We start from the raw sequence: 17,237 nt of genomic DNA on the forward strand, positions 1-17,237 counted from the left end.
TGCGTTTTACTTCGCTTTAATTAAAAAAAACATATAAATACATGCCAGGGTTTTTTTTTTAATAAGGAAAGAGGCTGAAAAAAAAAAAAAAAAGACAAACTCCAAACCTGTAAGGACTCCCCGCTTCCAGGTGGCAGGAGGCCTGCAGGTGGCTTGCAGGCTCAGCAGTCAGGGGTCCTGCCTCCAGAGGAACAAGTCTCAGTGACAGCCTTGGCAGGGGGTTACCCAGCCTGTGCTCTATGACATGTCCCCACGAGGCCCTGTCCCTCAGACCAAGGGGGGGTTTCTGGGGAACATGGAGAGTCCTCCATGATGGGGTGGCCGGAAGCTGGAACGTGAGTCTGTGTGGATGGGGCAGACCCCCAAGGCCCACAGCTTCTGACCCCTCACTGGACAGCGGGCAGATGTCCACAGAGAAAGCTCAGGACCTGGGCAGGTGGCTCTGCTCCTGAAGGGCAGGATCGTCTCAGAAGCCCTTGGAGGACCAGCCCACCGGGGGCCCTCACCACAACCCAGGATCCAGAGAGATTGGAAACAGGAGGAGAACAGGCGAGGAGCGGCATCTCTGAGCTCCCCCACCCAGCTCCGGGGGTGACAAAGCAGAGTCCTGAAGGCCAGCTGTGGACAGGCTGGGAGCAGGCGGCCAGCTGGTCCTCCGCCCAGAGCTCCAGGCCAGAAACCACAGCCAGGGCCGGGCTGGGCACACAGTGTTCCCATGGGTGGGATGCAGGAATCCTTGGGTCCCGACCTTGCCAGGCCACCCCCACACATGGGCAGAGGGCCCCCAGGAAAGAACTCTCGGGAGGCTCGCCAGGACCACACAGGCCTCAGAGGTGGACCCACTTGTTCCAGTTGACCTCGTTGGGGAAGACGCGGCCGAGGCGGATGGTGCAGTCTAGCGTGGGCTCGTAGAACACCACGGGGCTCTCGTCTGGGCTCAGCGGCGCCTCTCCCACTGGCGGCTTCGAGAAGAGCGAGGCGGCCGCGGGCTTTCTCAGCACACACTTTTTAATGCAGCCCAGGGTCTCCAGCCCCTGCAATGGCACAGACAGACCGGTTTCCAGGGGCATTTAAGGACCACGTTCTCTGTACCCAGAGCGGCCTCCCAGAACAGACACAGGAGGGTGACCTTGAGAGACGAGCAGGGATTGACCAGGCAGGTTTAAGCAAGAGCCCAGCGTGTGAGAGAGAAGGGCGTGGACAGCATTTATACAGCGGCCCCGTGTTGAGCAGGGGCTGCAGACTGGCTTCCAGATGGGGTTGTTTGGCCCAGATCTGCTGTGAAGTGTGGCGAAATGCACACTGAACTTCCTGCTCCTGCTTCTGTCGAGGAGTTGGAACTCCTGTGCACACACAGCCGGAGCCCTGGGCGGCCATCAAGCCGAGCTGCCCTTAGGAGACTGTGGGCACCTCACCAGCTCTCCCGGCCACCCATGAGGGTTGGTCACTCACCTACCTGTCGGTCCCCGTGGGCATGCAAGCCCTTGAGCCCTGGTCTTGAGAAAGGGTCAGAGATAAGACCCCGTGGATGTTTCTATGTAAGCCTAGGCAGCAGCTCGGGGCTGAAGGAGGACCTGGGAGGGACAGCTGGGGTGGGAACCCGGGGCAGGGGTGGGGGCTGTGGGAGGCTGAGTGCTGAGAACTGGGGCTGGGTGCTGGCAGCGCTGAAGAGCAGATGCAGGAGGAAGGAAATTGGTGTGGGGCTCGGCCGGCACAGTGACCTCGGAGGGCAGTGGGGCAGGAGTAAGCTTTGGGGGTGGCGGGGGGGATACCAGGGGCCCAAGACTTTTCTGAGGAGCTGGCTCCCTGCGAGGAGGCCATTGCACCCTTGTGGGCTGAGCCGGTAAGCAGTGGCCGACCCCAGAGCTCAGCCCACGTGCCCATGGCCCCCGCCCTCTGAGACTGCGGAAGGGGAAAGGTGCAGTGGGGCCGGGACCCAGCGCGCGCCCTCCCCACCGAGAGGCTCACCTGGAGCAGCTCGAGCACGGCCAGCGGCTGCAGGACGCCCTGGTAGTGCTGCAGCAGGCAGCTCTCGGGCACGCCGGGCCTGGTCATAATGTGATACAGCACCGCCTCCATCATGCCCTTGACCACCGGCGCATTCAGGCGGCCGTCCACGATACGCCACGGGCGCCCGATGAAGCGCACGCTCTCACAGTCCCTGCGGCGGGTGGGGGCGGGGGACACAGGCATCAGGCTTAGTGGGGGAGGGGAGACAGCTGATTCCACGTGGCCCCACCTTGGCAGGGGCTGGGGACCACTTCCCTCCTGTTCTTCCGCCTCCAGCTCTCCTGCCGCCTGGAGGGATGGGCCCCAGCCCCCTCATCACCCCACACTGGTGGGGCAGGGAAAAGCCAGGACTTTTAGATTTACCAGCTTCTTCTGGGACCTGATAGAACCTGCAGGTTTTTTTTTTTCTTTTGTAGGGAAGACTTGACGGGACTCTTTACCTAGTAGCTGGTCCCCTCGTTTACTATACAGTGTGAATTCTGCTTAATGTAACTTCTTTTCTGCTTAAGCATTTGCATGACTATTGGTGCTCTGAAATAAATTCTAAAACGCGCAAGTTATAAATGCAGAAGAAAAGAGTCAACCTCCCAAACCAAGCCTAACCCCTGAGCCTTCCCTAAGACTGAAAGCAGGCTTCACTTCTGCCTTTGCTATAAGTTGACCCCAAACATCTGGAAGAAAATGGGGCTGTCTGCATCTCTGTGTTTATTACTTGGCATCATAGAGCTTACTTTCATTAACAACAACAACAACAAATGGCTGCATCCCCTTCTGACCAAGCTCATAGGTCTGTATGCAGAAGCTCTGCTTCTGTGCTGTATTCGGGGGTTCTGGGCACTTTCCTCACAAGGTTTCTACTAAAAACTAAAGCAGTGACTGGTTTAGAAGTGTTAGTTGCTCAGGCATGTCCAACTCTTTGCAACCTCATAGACTGTAGCCTGCCAGGCTCCTCTGTCCATGGGATTCTCCAGGCAAAAATACTGGAGTGGGTTGCCCTTCTCCAGGGGATCTTCCCGACCCAGGGTCTGAACCCACATCTCCTGCATTGCAGGCAGATTCTTCACCGTCTGAGCAACCGGGGAAGTCTGACTGGTTTAGAAGGTTTTTACTAAAAACGAAAGCGGCGACAGGTCTGCCACACAGAGTCCCAGTGTGGGACCCCAGGCTGGCTGGACACCTGGCTCTGACTATGTGACTGGGCCTGCCCAATCTGAGCCGGGAGAACACAGCCCTTCAGGCCGAGGGTGATGCACACGCTGTGGGAGGCACCCCTTGGACTTCTGTGACACCCACTGTTCCCAGCAGACGGGGCGCTACAGCCGTCAGCACTGCTGGGCTCGTCCACCTCGGGCAAGGGGCGCCTGCCTGGTCTCTGGTGAGGGGGACCCACGGTCCCTCACGTGTCTGAGACCCCTGGCCAAGAAGCGCTGTGCTTGACAAACCTTTGTGAAAGACCTCCAGGTAATAATCTACCCTGGACCTTGGGCGCCACCCTCCGAGGCTCTCATCGCCCCCTCCCAGCCCAGGCCGCTGGAGCCTGAACCACACTCACCTTTCCCATGCCACCTGGGAGAGGTTGCCAGCCGCGGAACCGTCTGCCAGACCTGACAAGAGGGGAGAGGCGTGGGAGACTGCAGAGGTGGGGCCCACCCATCTCTCCCCCGACTGTTCATCCCACACGGTAAGGCTGTGAGCACAGAGACAGCACCTCCCTCCTCGGGGCGGCGGGGTGTGGGGGCTGCACCCCCAGGACAGTATCAGATGGACAGACAGCAAGGTGCCAGTCTGGGGGCTGTGCCCAGGGCTTGGGGATGCCCCCGCCCAGGGGAGTGAGCGAGTGCCTACCCTTCTCCAGAAGCCCTAACCACATAGCTGGGTGTGTAAACCCCTGGGAGAATTCCAGCAGAGGAGAGGAAACGGGTGGGGGGCACCTGCCAAGTCCCCTGGGAGGCGAGATCCTTCCCCTTCCAGCTTCCTGGTAAGGACACCTCAGGAAATGCCCCTTTCCAGAACCATGAGAGAGCCTCGTCCTTGTAATTAATTCACAGGTTGGCTAAGGAGCACGAGGCCCCTGCCCTCTAGAGGGAAGACAAGTGTCAACAGGCAAGAGCCTCCCACTCAAAGTCGGGACCAAGGAAAGCTGACGGAAAGCCCCCTCTGTGGCAATAGCAGGCTCCTGATCTTGAGGGAGGTGGTGTGGGTCCTTCAGACCCCGATAGAGAAGGGGCGGGTGGGGGAAGGTGGGGTGGGGACAGGCTTTGGTACCTCTGGGGTCTTCAGGGGCCTCCAGAACCTGGGCCTGACAGCTCAGCTGCTCCTGGCCTGGGAAGCTGGGCACCTCGACACCCTCTTGGTCCCCCGGCCCGACTTGCGATGCACCTCCGTCCTCAGGAGCCGCGAGCAGGGCAGGCGCCAGAGTCCCCAGCTCCTCTTCCGCTCTGGGCCCTGGGCTGGGGGCCGAGCGTATGTCCTGGAGTGCGGGCCTCTTTGCGGGGGGCTCCGGGGCGCTCTTGGGGTCAGCACCCCCGCCCTGGCTGTTCACGTCAGCGCCGGCCCAGCTGCCACGCCTCTTGGCGCTCTGGGGGCTCTGAGAGGGCGGGGCCTGCCTCTCTGCGGGGCTGTCCTCGTTGGAGGGCCCCTCGGGGGGCCCGGCCCGGGGGTCGTCCCTTTGAAGGTCAGCACCCCCCTCTCTGTCTTTCAGCCGCACTGAGTGCAGGAGCCAGGGCTGTGCATTGGCCACGGTCACCAGGCGAGCGGTGTTCCCGCCGACTTCCAGCACCTGCTGGTGCTCTAAGAGGTCCTAGGAAAGGGGGAGACAAAGGGGTCTGCAGGGAACCCCAGGGTCACTGGGGCTTGTTTCCCCTGCCTGAGTGTTTTAAGTGTCCTGAGCCAGTGGCCAGGCCACCTCCTTAGGGCAGGTGACTCTGCCTCAACTTCTTGGAGTCACAGCTGCACCCTCAAAGCTGATGCAACCTTACCAGTCTCCTTCTGCCCAGCCAGCTCCTCCCAGACTCAACATGCTGATGGCCAAGTGCTTCTGCAAAAACGCACACCCCGTGATGCCCCTCCCTCACCTGCCCTTTAAAAATGCTTTGCTAAAACCCTTCAAGGAGCTTAAGGCATGAGCGGTTGTCTTCTGGTGTGGCCCTGCAATTAACTTTTCTCTGCTCCAAACCCTGTCGATTCACTCTGTCTGGCCTTACTGTGCACTGGGCACACGGACTTGCACTAACAAGGCAGTGAGACTGTGGACCAGTGGCAGGGAGTCTGGAGACAGCAGAGAGCTGGGGGAGGACGAGGCCCAAGGCTTGGGTGAGGGGAGGCTCTAGCCAGCTCTGCTGAAGAAACAGGGCCCAGAGTGAACGGACAGACCTTCTAACTTTCAGGAGAAGCTAGGGTTTTAGGCAATCTTCAATGTTGACAACCAATTCAACTTTTGAAAAAAAAATTCGGCACGCCCTGAACCAAGCCCACCCACAGCGTGCCTCTGGCCCAGGAGTTGCGACTCCGGCTTTTGCTTCTGCAGGCTACCTGAGAGCACAGCTCACCTGGACGTAGTCTGTGAAGGTCCTGCTGCGCTCACTGTCTGTCCTGGCCAAGGCAAAGAACTGTTTGCTCAGCTCCAGCCAGTCCACCCCAAAGCAACCAGCCGCTGCAATGGCCTCCTGGATCTCCAGGGCGGCAAACACGTCTCCGGGCTGGTAACCAGACAGCGCCACCTGGTGGACGAACTCCTCCAAGCTGCAGGTGTCCTCTGGGCTGTTTATCAGCCGTGTGAAGGTGTCAGGGAGGCAGGAGGGCCCCACCGTCAGCTCCTCCAGAGAAGGGTCTGTGGAGACCGAGAGGACGAGCATCAGCCCTGAGAAGCTTCCTGCCCTCCCCAGACTAGTGCACAAGCAATGCCGAGACAGGTGCACGCCAACACGGATTCACTGCTTTGCAAAAGTCAAGGGGTCGCTTTCTGGGTGGACATGGCTGGGCCCCTGGCAGTCAGGTTCCTGATACATGCCTCTGGGCCCTTGACTGCAGCCAACTTAATCCCTTGGGCCATTGGTTCTCCTGCTCACAACTCACAGTAAAGGGGAAAAGGGGGTGCTGGGGCCTCAGAACAGAGCCCAGCAGCTCTGAAGGAGCGGGGGGGGCGCCGGTCCTCCACTCTGGCTGCCTCGGGCCCACCCTTCCTGATGCTCACATGTTCACGGCTTCTGAGACCCTCTGAGATACCCTGGGACTTCTCCATAAATCCCCACTTTTGCTCACACCTGCCAGGGCTGGTTTCTGGTGCTTCCTGGATAAGGTATCTCTGCTAAGACCACAAGCCTCAGGTTGCCACATTTTTGCCCAGGCCAAGCTCCCTACACAGTGTGGGATACTGATCGTGGTTACGAAACTAGATGGCGGTCCAGTGGATAAGAATCTGCCTGCCAATGCAGGGGACACGGGTTCGATCCCTGGTCCAGGTGGATTCCACGTGCTGCGGAGCAGCTAAGCCTGTGCACCTCAGCTCCTGAGCCTGTACCCTGGAGCCTGTGCTCTGCAACAAGAGACGCCACCACAACGAGGAGCCGCAGCACCACAACCAGAGAAAGCCCGCACCGAGCAATGCAGACGCAGTGTAGCCAAAAATAAACCACCTAGCTACAAGACAGTAAACTCCTCAACTCGTGAAAACGAAGGCGAGTCAGACGGGCTGGGAAAGGGAAGGGTGAGAAGGGCTGGGACGAGGCCCTAGCATTCTCGTTATATGTGCAGCGAGGAGAGACTGCCTGATACCGAGGGTGCGGGAAACGGAGGTGAAAGTAAGTCATTAACGTTTCAGAGGCAATCAATACAAGAACTCAAAAACGTGTAAAAATTGGAAAAAAAGGAGATAAGAGGTAATGAACGTAAGTGGAATACTCAGCTTTCACAGCAAGGGGTCAAAAGACTTAAGCAAAAAAGACCATGCTGAGCCCTAACCACAGCACACACAGCCCAGGGCTCCCCGCAAACAAGCAGGCAACTCGGGCCGCATGCCCACCCTCCACTGCCCTCCTCACCCCGGGTCGGCTGCTAAGGACAGGAGGGGTTTTCCTTTGCTTTTCCCTTTGGCTGGGTCAGCGGCGGCTTCCCCAGGCAGCCCTGGGAGCCTGGCCACGAGCTGGGGGTCTGGGCCTTGGGGTGGGCGGGGGCGGCACTCACCCACGAGCGCGAGCCTGGTGGGCTTGGGGGTGCAGCGCAGGCGGAACTTGACCAGGCAGGAGTTCACCACAATGTTATCGTTGGGGTTGAGGTTGCGGTTGCTGACGATGCCAGGGACACAGTAGCCCTTCATCAGCAGGTAGTTGGTGTGGGAGGCCTGGTGGGCTTTCACCTCGATGCTCCGGCGCTTGGCCCCCGAGCCTTCGTCCAGGTCTTCCTCTTCATCCTCGTCCTCTTCCAAGGTGCTGTCCTTGCCTAGGCTGGGAGCAGACAATGGACCTGGGTGCTGGAGCCCGGCAGGGCCTTCTCTGCTGGTCCGGCTGCCCCCTCAGGGAGTGGTGCTCTGGCCCTGGACGCCCCATGGCGTCTGGCTGAGGTCAGGTCAGCACGGACTGGTGTCCAGATTACCCGCCTTGCCCACCTTCCCACACTCCCTCCCCATTCCCTACACCTGTGTCTTTGCAAGGGCTGGTCCTTCTGCCTGGAAACCCTTCCAGGGTTCTGTCCAAAAGACACCCATTTGTCCACTAAACCCCATTTCAGCTCTCAAGCCCTCAAGGAATGGTCCCTCTTCTCTGCCTCCCCATCCCTCCTGGCCACACTGTTCTAGGCCGTTCTCTTTGGCCCAGCCTAGCCAACCCCTCCTGTGGTTCCCCTGGTGCCTAGAGGCACCATCAGGAGGCGCTGCACTGGAATTCCTGGTTCACAGACCCGTGAGCTCCTGGGAACCACTGCCGAGACCCTGCTGTCTTGGGCCACAGGATGCCAAGCACAAGGCAGAGAAATGTGTTTGTTGAGTGAATAAAAACGAGAATGAGTGAGCAAAGAAAACGGCAGACACCCAGCCTGAGGGCAAGTGACGGTGCCTGTGGCCCTCACCTCTTAATGACCTCGTTCTCCACCATGGAGCTGTCCACCACGACGATCTGTTCTGGGATCCTGACGTCCACGGAAACAAGGCCCAGGGAGAAAAGGATCAGGGCGGTCACGCAGTTTCCTCCCGGGCCGTCCAAAGAGAACGCCACCAGGTCGCTCGCGGGCTCGCCGCAGTTCTGGTCTTTGAAGGAGAAGTGATCGGCCTGGTCCCGCTTGCCCGCAGCCAGGAGTCTGCTGAAGAACTGGAACGATTCTGTGCAGACAGTGCTCGGAAACCGCCACGTGAAAATCCTAAGACAGGACGAGAAGGGCAGGGCCTTTCTGAGCTCGGGGTGCCGGAGGCCTGGGGGTGGACGGGCCGCGGGCGCTTCCAACCGGCCACCCACGCTGAGCACGCCGGCTTCTCCCTGGAAGCCCTCTTTCCATCTCAGACCAAGGCGCTGCACTGCAGGTTCTGTGAGGCTGCTCCCCGGGGCGCCTTCAAGGAGGCGCTGTGACTCTTCAGCCGAGCCAACACTCTAGGCCCCTCGGTGCTGAACTGGGGAAGGTGAACGTGCGTTGTCATCACCTTTACATGGCGAGCCCTGGACCCCTCGTGTGTTCAGTCTGTTTCCACTCGGCGCCTGCACACAAGCCCTCGCCTCTGTGCAGAGGGGTGGCTTTCGTTCCTTGTAACAACACCCTCTTGCTTATGAGCCACAAACCAGGTCTGAACACGATGGCTTCCAAAGGAAGTGTGTCAGCCCACGGGGCAGGCGGCCTGGTACAGCTCTGAGCCGTGGGACTAGGGACTGAGATCACACCCAACCAGGAAGGTGCACTTTTAGCCGGTCTAATCATTGGACACTCATTTCACCCAACTTGATGCAAAAAAAGGAAACAAACTACCAGCAAAACTGGTAAATGACCCCTTATGAGAGACCACCTGCATGAACCTTATTCCCAGACAAGGATGGACGGGCGCTGATGAGAAACCTGGTCCCGGAGGCTGGGTCTCGCACAAGAGGCCACAAAGGGCCCAGGCTGCCCTGCCCGAGGATGAAGAGGGACACCCGTCACTTCTGCTCACCTGCGCTCCCTCCGCTGACAGGCCCCGCCCTCCCTGCTCACCTGTGGTAGGCCTGGGACAACTGGTAGGACATGGGCGCAAAGGGCAGAGCGCGGTTTTTCTTGGGGCCCAGCGTGTGGTTGACCCGGCGCCGGTTGACTAGGCTCCTCCGCTGGTAGTCCACGAAGGCCTTCACCAGGACCTGTTCCTTGTAGTCCCGGTACAGGCGGAAGGTCTGCAACACAGCAGGCCAGGCGTGAGTGGGGCTCTCCAGCCAGCAGGGCGTGGGGATGGGAAGTGAATACACAGACGCCATGGCTGATCATCCACGGAGGAAGGCTGCTGATGAGGGGGGGCGGGGGTCGGGAGAGGCTGCGAGGCCGGAACGGACACTTGGGGTGCAGTGAGGGAGAGCCCAGAAGAAGCCCACAGCCCCATGGTCAACCTTGACCCACCAGCACATCCCCTTAGAGAGTGCAGAGGACAGGCAGGTGGAAAAGGCAGGCGCCTACTTCTCTGGATGTATGGACGCTGGGAGCCGACGCAGAATCATCTCTGATACCGGGTATCCTTCAGCTCCCACCTGAGCCATTGGCAGATCTGCTGGGGCTGATCTACTGAGTATGTTCCAGAAGTATCCAGGCTGTGCCACCTATAGCCACCGTCTGTCTGGGTCATGCCACGTCGCTTCTGCCTATGACTGCCTGCTCTTCCGGCTTCTACCTGGGGCTCCCTGCCCCCACCTCTGCCTGCTCTGCACGGCAGGCAATGTAGCCCTTTTATGCCTACATCGGACCACATGTCCTTCCCTGCCCCCAAAGCCCTGGTGGCTTCCCTCTGCCAGGGGACCACCCAGTTCTAACACTGGACCCTCAAAGAATTCCCTAACCTCATTCCTGTGACCTCCCACTCCTTGCTGCCACGGGTGGGGGTCCCTGGAGAAAGGTTCTGCATCCTGCTTGGGGTCAGGTGCCCTCTTTCATGTCTTTCCATGCCCTGGGAAAGTCAGGGAGAGTGACAGCCCTTTGGCACCATGGTTATAGTCCAAGCCCCACCTGAAAACAGAGTTGGAGAAAGGAAAAGTGAGGCTGGGACAAGGCCCCACTGGGACGCGGGGACCAGGCTCCTGCTGTACCCTGGGGGCTGGACTTTCTCGTGTAACAGGTGGTTGGACCCACCCCTGAGGTTGTGCCAGCTCTAACTCCTACCGGGCAGAAGAGCTTGTCGGGGTCCTGCCCCCTCCACTCTGGTCTACGGTCTCTGGGGGTGGGACCTGGGGTCCATGTGCTATAAGAGCTCTCCAGTTGACTCTGAGACACCCTAAAGTTTGGGACAGCATCCATCTAAACACATCAGCAGGATAAGAAACACCACCAGCCCTTTGCTCTCTAACTTCTTCCTTCAGGTTCCAAAGTGGCTTGACTTGGTCATGTAAGCTGTAGGAGCTGAGTTTTAGGTTGCAAGATTAAATACAAACGTAGATAAACTCTACTTGGAATGCACTTTTGTGATCATTAAAAACAAGAGATGGGCTTCTCTGGTGGCTCAGGGGTAATGCAGGAGACACGGGTTTGATCCCTGGTCCGGGAAGATTTCACACGCTTCAGAGCAACTAAGCACGTGAGCCCCCACTGTTGAGCCTGTGCTCCAGGGCCCGGGAGCCACAAGGGCTGGGCCCACGCGCCGCAACTACTGAAGCCCAGGCATCCTGGAGCCTGTGCTCCACAAAGAGAGGCCGTTGCAGTGAGCAGCGTATTCACTGCAACTAGAGAAGGGCCACACAGGAATGAAGACCCAGCACAGCCAGAAAAAGGGAGAAGCAAGCATGAGCGCGGGGAGCAGACTCCTCTCTGCTGGGGTCTCGGAGCCACACAGACTCAGGTTTGATGAACGAGCCCTGGGATCTTGGTCACGGACTTTTTAACTTCTCTGAGCCAAGTTTTCACACCTATAAAGTAATCCCACCCCTTTCCCAGGCTCAGCACAGGGTTAAGGAGACCTGCCTTCTCCTTCATCCTCATTCAGCAACGATCCAAGCAGCATCCCACTTTTAGTATGTTCTCAGGAGATGTGTAAGACTCGATGCCCGCAAAAAGGCAGCTTTCCCACCGGGTGACATTTTCTAACAATCAGAATACGCTGGCGCTTGTCCACTATAGTTGGAAAAGATACGCTATGCAGCCCAGTTAGCTTCTCAGCTCTTCTGCCACGGCTCATTTCTCCTTCTGCCTAATCGGCTGCCTTCAATGTTAGATTCAAAACCTCAGCCCTGGGAGGGATTTTGGAGGTCACCAGATCCTGTGCCCATACTTCAGTGAATGGGCGGGGTGGGGGGGGCGTCTTCCCTGGCAGCCCAGTGATGAGGACTCAGCCCTTTCACTGCAGTGGCCCAGGTTCAATCCTTGGTCAGGGAACTACTAAATCCCGCTAGCCATGTGGCAAAACCAAACAAACAAACAAAGATGAATGAAGCTTTGGCTGGAGCCTCGGGGGGCAATCAGGGCCCTGAGACCTCATAGGTAAGAAGAGAAGGAGGAGAAACCTCATGGGCCCCCAGCCTGGGAAGGGCCCCAAGTCCTGGGACGCTGCTGCCAAGCTGTGTCCCCAACACCCACCTGGAACGACTGGCAGATCTCCATCTGTCTGTCCGAGAGGGCCAGCGTGCTCTGGATCAGGTTCTGGAGCACCAGGAAGTGGATGTCGTCCACGCTGCAAGAGACGGGCGGGGTGGGCGACAGGGCCACATGAGATGGGGGGTGGTGGGGGCAAAGGGCCACGTGAGATGGGGGCGGGGGGGCAAAGGGCCACGTGAGATGGGGGGCGGGGGGGCGACAGGGCCACGTGAGATGGGGCGGGGGAGGGGCAAAGGGCCATGTGAGATGGGGGGCGGGGGGGCGACAGGGCCACATGAGATGGGGAGCGGGGGGGCGACAGGGCCACGTGAGATGGGGGGTGGGGGGGCGACAGGGCCACGTGAGATGGGGGGCGGGGGGGCGACAGGGCCACGTGAGATGGGGGGCAGGGGGCGACAGGGCATGTGAGATTGGGGGCGGGAGCAACAGGGCCACGTGAGATGGGGCGGTGACAGGGCCATGTGAGATGGGGGCGGGGGGTGACGGCCACGAGAGATGGGGGGGCAATATGGCCACGAGAGATGGGGGGTGGGGGCAACAGGGCCACATGAGATGGGGGGTGGGGGCAACAGGGCCACATGAGATGAGGGGCAGGGGCAACAGGGCCACATGAGATGGGGGGGTGACAGGGCCATGTGGGATGGGGGCAGGGGGTGACGGCCATGAGAGATGGGGGGTGGGGGCAACAGGCCCATGTGAGATGGGGGGCGGGGGCAACAGGGCCACGTGAGATGGGGGGCGGGAGGGCGACAGGGCCACATGAGATGGGGGGTGGGTGCAATAGGGCCACATGAAATGGGGGGCCATGTGAAATGGGGGGCCACGTGAGCCCACAGGCCACGTGAGACGAGGGGGAGCGGACAGGGCCATGTGAGTCCACGGGCCATGAGCCACCGCTCATCCTGCTGGTAGATTCCACCTCAAAAAAATCTTTCCAATCTCCTGACAGTGATACAAATGTTCCCACTGGTCATAAACCCAAACAAAAGAAATGAACGGTGGTTTTTACCCCTTACTGACTGGTCCATTTTCGAAGGGAAAAAGTTTTATTCTAGTGGGTAAGGGGTGACATAACCTAGGAACAGGTTTTCATGACAACAAACACGGGTGGTTACTGCTTCTTCTTTTTTTTTTTAACCCAAGTTTGTTTATATTATTTTTTTTAACTTTTTACTTTTTATTGGAGTATAGGATGAGATGGTTGGATGGCATCATCAACTCAATGGACATAAGTTTGAGCAAACTCGGGGAGATGGTGAAGGACAGAGAAGCCTGGCATGCTGCAGTCCGTGGGGCTGGTGAGAGTTGGACACGATTTACCGACTGAACAAGAACGACATAGTCAATTAGCAATGCTGTGACAGGTAAACAGCAAAGAGATTCAGCCACGTATATTTTTCATCCAATTTTAAACAACTGTTTCTCCAATGAGAATAGGCTTTTCACTCAATACAGAGCTAAAAATCAAATATTGATTATCCAAGATGGAAAGAAAAGTCTGAGTTTTCTAACCTGAATTTTCCTTGGGAAGTTCACGGGCTAGGAGTTCATACCCCTTCTCCAACCCGTCCTCAGGCGGGGCTGGTGACAGGCGAGGTGAGGGGTCGGCCTGCTTTTCCCATGAAGGGCCACATAATTCAGTATCCATGGGCCCCATGGTTTCCGCTGCAGCCCCTCAGCTCTGAGGTTCCACCCTGAAAGCAGCGCTGACCACACATGGAACGGGCGAGGCTGTGTTCCAATAACACTGGATTTCCAGAAAGAGGCGCCAGGCTAGATTGGGCCCTAGACGATCCCCGAGCCAGGCTGCAGGCAACCCAGGGAGGCTGCAGGCAAAGGGCGCCGGGCCTGTTGGTTGCTGCTGGTCTTTAGTCCCTCAGTCACGGCCACTCTGTGACCCCGTGGACTGTGGCCACCAGGCCCCTCCGTCCACGGGATTCTCCAGGCAAGAGTACTGGAGTGGGGTGCCATGCCCTTCTCCAGGGGATCTTCCCGGCCCAGGGATGAAACCGGAGTCTCCTGCCCTGGCAGGCAGCCTCCTTACCCCTGAGCCCCTGGAGAGCTTCGGGCCCGCCAGTACTTGCCTCTTAAGCTCATCCTCTTTCATGGTCTGATCTTTTCTGTCTCCAATCACCAAAACTCGGTACCTGCGTAGGAAACAGAAGAAGCGCTTGTCAAGGGAGCCCAGCTGACCTTCCTGAGCCAAGGCGATGCTCGAGTGAGATGGCTACCGATCGGCTAAACACTGGAAAACAGTAATTGGTAAACTCCCTAAAATTCAAACTCATATATGTAAATTAAAATGAGAAAACACTGCGTTCTGCCCAATGAATGAGCGTGTTGTAAGAATGAGGGTCGGGGAAATGAGGAATGCTCGATCACTGACCATCTCGAGGCAATAAGGAGATATGTTAACTTGCAGGCAGTGACTGTTAACTGTTACTGGAGGAGGAAGACAGCTGTGGGCTCATCACGATGACCAACAAGCAGAGAAAGGAGCCTGGGAATAAATAACCTCACAGGGTAGGAGCTGTATCAGGGGATCATGTTACACGTTATCTCCCCATCTGTTTTTCTGAGCTCCATGCAATTTTTAAATTAAAAAAATTTTGGGGGGCCACACCATGTGGCATGTGGCATCTTAATTCCCCAACCGGGGATGGAACCTGCAGCCCCTGCGCTGGAAGTGTAAAGCCTCAACTACTGGGCTGCCAGGGAAGTCCCCCGAGGTCCATATAATACTGTCTCACTGTGTTTGGACCAAGCAAATAAACATAAATCACAGAACTCTACGAAAAAACCCACAGTTATTTATTTGTAAGTCATGTCTTTGGTTTCTATAACACTAAAGTCAAAATTCATCTTTGCAATAGTAAATTCTTCCTAAAATTTAGCAATAAGACAAAACACCTTTTCAGAAGAATGTGAACTGGTTTTAGTCAAACAAGAAAATATTTGGGACCATTTTTCTCTTTTACTTTGCCTGCCAGAATGCTCAAGATCAAATCTAGTGGTCAGCTGTTACAGCTGGAACTTTTTTTCTTTCCTCTGGCTCACAGTGGGACCTGACAGATGGACGTCATCTCTAGAGGAAGAAATTTGGAAACACAGTGGCCACAGGGACTGTGCTGATGAAGATAGTGAGGAGAAGGGATTCACGTCCAGATGAGGCAGCAGAAACAGGCCTGGTTCAACAGCACTCACAATTTTAAAACTGCACAGGTTCTGGGAAGCTCAAGCGGGTTCCTCTCCAGGTGCCCGGGGTTGGAGCTGGAAAGAGCAGGTGCTCGGGGGTCAGACCCACCTAAGTTCAAATCCTGGCCTGGGGCGTAATAGCACCGTGACCTTGGGAAGCTTCGTACATTTCAAGGTTTCCTTGTGCATAAAATAAGCAATCTTGACAAAAGCACTCCAATATCTGAGCAAGCCCGAAGTAAGCCAGAGTGGGGCTGCGCCGGAACGGAAGGGAGCGCCCCGTGGGGTGCAGGGGATGGCGGTGTCTCCCCAGTTTCAAGTCCCCCAGAGAGGAGACGAGAGGTGCAGTCAGAGGAGCACAGGGTTCGCTGCCGGGCCAGGTGAACGGCTGGTGGGGGACACACCTGTCGCTGTGACGCACCCTCCTGCCCCAAGACCACACAGAACCTTCCTGGAGGAGCCTTACCTGGCAAACAGCTCCTCGAGCGTGTCTGGGATTTCAAGGTTTGGATTCTTTAGGGCTGAGCTGAACTTCTCTCTAAGCTTCGCCACGAATTCTTTAAACTCGCTGGCACAAACCTGTCGCCGTGAGAGTGAGACCTTAAGCCCTCTTTCTCCTTGAAGGGAGGCTTCACTAAGACACACTTGGAAAATCCTGGAGCAGCCACCCGGGGCAGCGCACCCCCAGAAACCCAGACAGAAACGCAGTCTCCTGTGCCCTCTCCCCAACCCCCGAGACCACCGGGAAGGTGCCAGGTGCTCACCACTCTGGAGGTGGCGAGCCTTACGCCTGTACCGCCAGCACTTGCCCCCACGCCCCAAACACATCCCTCCATCAGCAGGCCTGTGTCCCCTCATCACCTCCCTCCCTCCTCTGTGACTCACCTGGCACGTCGGCCTCCACTCCCACATTCAGCTGTGAGCCCCAAGCCAGCCCCTCCTCCTCTGTACCCACCCCATGTCCATCCAAGACCAGACCCGGATCACAGCGTGGTCCCTCACCTCCTCGCCACCCCAGGCTCGTGCCTCCGACTCCTCCTCCATGGTGAGGCCAGCAAACCCAGCCTGTCACCCTGCCAGCCGGCGCCCAGGGCTCCAGGGCAGGGTCAGGCTCTTTCCCGATGCCTCTCGCTGCGGCCCTCCCACAGGGCACCTCGCCCCTCTACCTTCTCTGCCTTTCCTTGGCTGGTCCCCGGTCTCTATGGTCTGGGCTCAGGGGTGACACACCCAAAAGGCCCCGTGTGGTAACAGACGGTCACCTACTTCCTTCATCCCATTCTTCCTGAGTGGTGGAGCCAGCCCCTATGTGGAGTGGGCAGGCAGCCTGCCCAGCCTCAGGGGTGAGTCAGGACGGATCTTCTGGAGACGGCTGTCCCCTCCTCCCTTGACACAAGGGCCCTCTCCCCACTTCTTCCTGCCTTGGGACTCTGTTGTGAGATGTCAGCTTCAACAGCTACCTGGCAGCCATGAGGTGACCAGCGTGAAGACGGAAAGCCGACCCCCGGGGATGGGGAGTGAGCGACAGAATGAACCCTGGGACCAGGGTTTCTGCTCTGCTGCACCCATGTGGACAGCCTGCTTCCTGGCTGCTTAGCCCAGTGTTAGCTTTTCTTTGGTCACTTGCATCAGGCAGTTCAGTTCAGTTCAGCCGCTCAGTCGTGTCCAACCCTTTGCGATCTCGTGAACCACAGCACACCAGACCTCCGTGTCCATCACCGACTCCCGGAGTTTACCCAGACTCATGTCCATTGAGTCAGAGATGCCACCCAACCATCCCATCCTCTGTCATCCCCTTCTCCTCCCACCCTCAATCTTTCCCAGCATCAGGGTCTTTGCAAATGAGTCAGCTCTTCGCATCAGGTGGCCAAAGTACTGGAGTTTCAGCTTCAACATCAGTCCTTCCAATGAACACCCAGGACTGATCTCCTTTAGGATGGACTGGTTGGATCTCCTTGCAGTCCAAGGGACTCTCAAGAGTCTTCTCCAACACCACAGTTCAAAAGCATCAATTCTTCTGCACTCAGCTTTCTTCACAGTCCAACTCTCACATCCATACATGACCACTGGAAAAACCATAGCCTTGACTAGATGGAACTTTGTTGACAAAGTAATGTCTCTGCTTTCTAATATGCTGTCTAGGTTGCATCAGAAGCACTCCTAACTCTCCCCCTGTGACCTCAGCAGCCCATGCTCTCTGGTGGGGTGGCTGCACTGTTCTGCGGTGTCCACTTACTTCTCTGTCTGACTCACTGGCCTCGGCTGGCGCCAAGGCTGGACACACACACAGCAGAGTC

At 57.6% G+C, this 17,237-nt stretch overlaps 1 protein-coding gene across 1 annotated transcript in view; it reads right to left on the minus strand.

Moving 5' to 3' along the window:
• Positions 1-17,237, minus strand: part of GTF3C1 (general transcription factor IIIC subunit 1) — a 79,038-nt gene continuing 61,801 nt past the window's right edge. The window contains exons 27-37 of the mRNA XM_018040599.1: positions 15,410-15,522; positions 13,833-13,895; positions 11,731-11,824; positions 9,178-9,350; positions 8,071-8,358; positions 7,192-7,451; positions 5,559-5,839; positions 4,276-4,810; positions 3,563-3,614; positions 1,969-2,161; positions 1-1,034 (exon numbers count right to left, since the gene is read on the minus strand). Of these exons, the coding sequence (XP_017896088.1) occupies positions 828-1,034; positions 1,969-2,161; positions 3,563-3,614; positions 4,276-4,810; positions 5,559-5,839; positions 7,192-7,451; positions 8,071-8,358; positions 9,178-9,350; positions 11,731-11,824; positions 13,833-13,895; positions 15,410-15,522 (2,259 nt within the window). The 3' untranslated portion in view covers positions 1-827. The remainder of the gene's footprint in view (positions 1,035-1,968; positions 2,162-3,562; positions 3,615-4,275; positions 4,811-5,558; positions 5,840-7,191; positions 7,452-8,070; positions 8,359-9,177; positions 9,351-11,730; positions 11,825-13,832; positions 13,896-15,409; positions 15,523-17,237) is intronic.

Source organism: Capra hircus, chromosome 25, assembly GCF_001704415.2.
Source record: "Capra hircus breed San Clemente chromosome 25, ASM170441v1, whole genome shotgun sequence".
Taxonomy (NCBI): Eukaryota; Metazoa; Chordata; class Mammalia; order Artiodactyla; family Bovidae; genus Capra; species Capra hircus.